A 1,224-nucleotide genomic window follows, 5' to 3' on the forward strand; every position below is an offset into this window, starting at 1 on the left:
TAGCGAGTCATGGAAAAGTACACTTAATCTAAGAAGATTGCATGATTTATCGTTATCTTACAATCCTGCTATCTAAAAAAAGTGCAATTACAGTCGATAACTTTTCTCGATAGCATTTCTCGAAATTATTTGTCATCGCTTTTCCACGATGCTGATTGGTTTTTTCAAAATATAGAATCTACTTATCTATATAACAACTGATAAAGTATATTCTAAAAAATGAGACGTACTTCAAATGCTATCAATCCTTAGTAACATATAAAAAGAGAAGACTGGGATATATTCTGTCAGTAGCGCAGCTAAAAGTTCCGAGTGACTTCTCTTCGAAAAGTTCAGTGATTGTAAAAGAATATGGAGCAAAGAGAATGTGCAGAACTCCGGGAGCAAGCCAGCCGGCTGAATACGCGAGATTTTATCGCGTGGACACAGCGTGTCGATGAGGTCATCAAATTGCTTGAAGAACAGAATCGAAATAATGAACATCTACGATTATTGAGCGGTTTACAACAATCACTGATTAATAATATCGCGGAACTCGAAAGTTTGAAAGACTCGGTGAGTAGACGATTCGTACATGTGGGCGCAGAATTCGACGCGAGGCTCAGGTGGCGCGAGATAGATACAGCTTTCAAACGCCGTATACTGACCGGGGCCGTTATAAATTCCAAGCACATTGATCCGAGACAATTTCTCGAGGATGCGCGAGAAATTGTGTTTGAACATGTGCAGAATTTTAGGGAAACGCATAACAGCATTAAAATAAACACAATTTTTAACGGCGAATTTGAATCGGGTGACAAACGCGCAAATAAAAGTGTTGCTACGAAAAACAGTGAACTCTTTCGTTGCACAGATTTACGCGAGTGGTACGATTCACGCGTTGTTGAGTCTACTTTAGCGTCGTTGGAAGAATTCCAGGAACGTGACAGCGGGTGGAAGTTGTTACGCATACTTAATTTAATAGTTAATATAAACAAGCACAATCCGTTGCACGCGGGATGTCATATAAAGTTACCGCGAGAAATTATATTGAAAAAAGCGGTGGTCAACATCAAAGATACGGGCAATGCATGTTTCGCGTGGGCAGTGGTGGCCGCTCTGCATCCTGCTGAAAGTAATGTGAGTCTGAAATCCTCTTATCCGTATTATAAGGACGTATTAAATTTTAAAGACATTGAGTTCCCAGTAACGTTGAGTCAAATTAAAAAGTTTGAAAATCTCAAC

General features: G+C 39.5%; 1 protein-coding gene across 1 annotated transcript; it reads left to right on the plus strand.

Annotated features, from left to right (window-relative positions):
- Positions 1-291: 291 nt before the first annotated feature.
- LOC105457737 lies at positions 292-1,185 on the plus strand (the record flags this gene model as incomplete). Its single annotated transcript, XM_011702573.1, has 1 exon — positions 292-1,185. A coding segment is annotated over exon 1 (834 nt), but the record flags the coding sequence as incomplete, so codon positions are not given.
- Between the last annotated feature and the right edge of the window lie 39 nt (positions 1,186-1,224).

Source organism: Wasmannia auropunctata, unplaced genomic scaffold (genome assembly GCF_000956235.1).
Source record: "Wasmannia auropunctata unplaced genomic scaffold, wasmannia.A_1.0 LD335133.1, whole genome shotgun sequence".
Taxonomy (NCBI): Eukaryota; Metazoa; Arthropoda; class Insecta; order Hymenoptera; family Formicidae; genus Wasmannia; species Wasmannia auropunctata.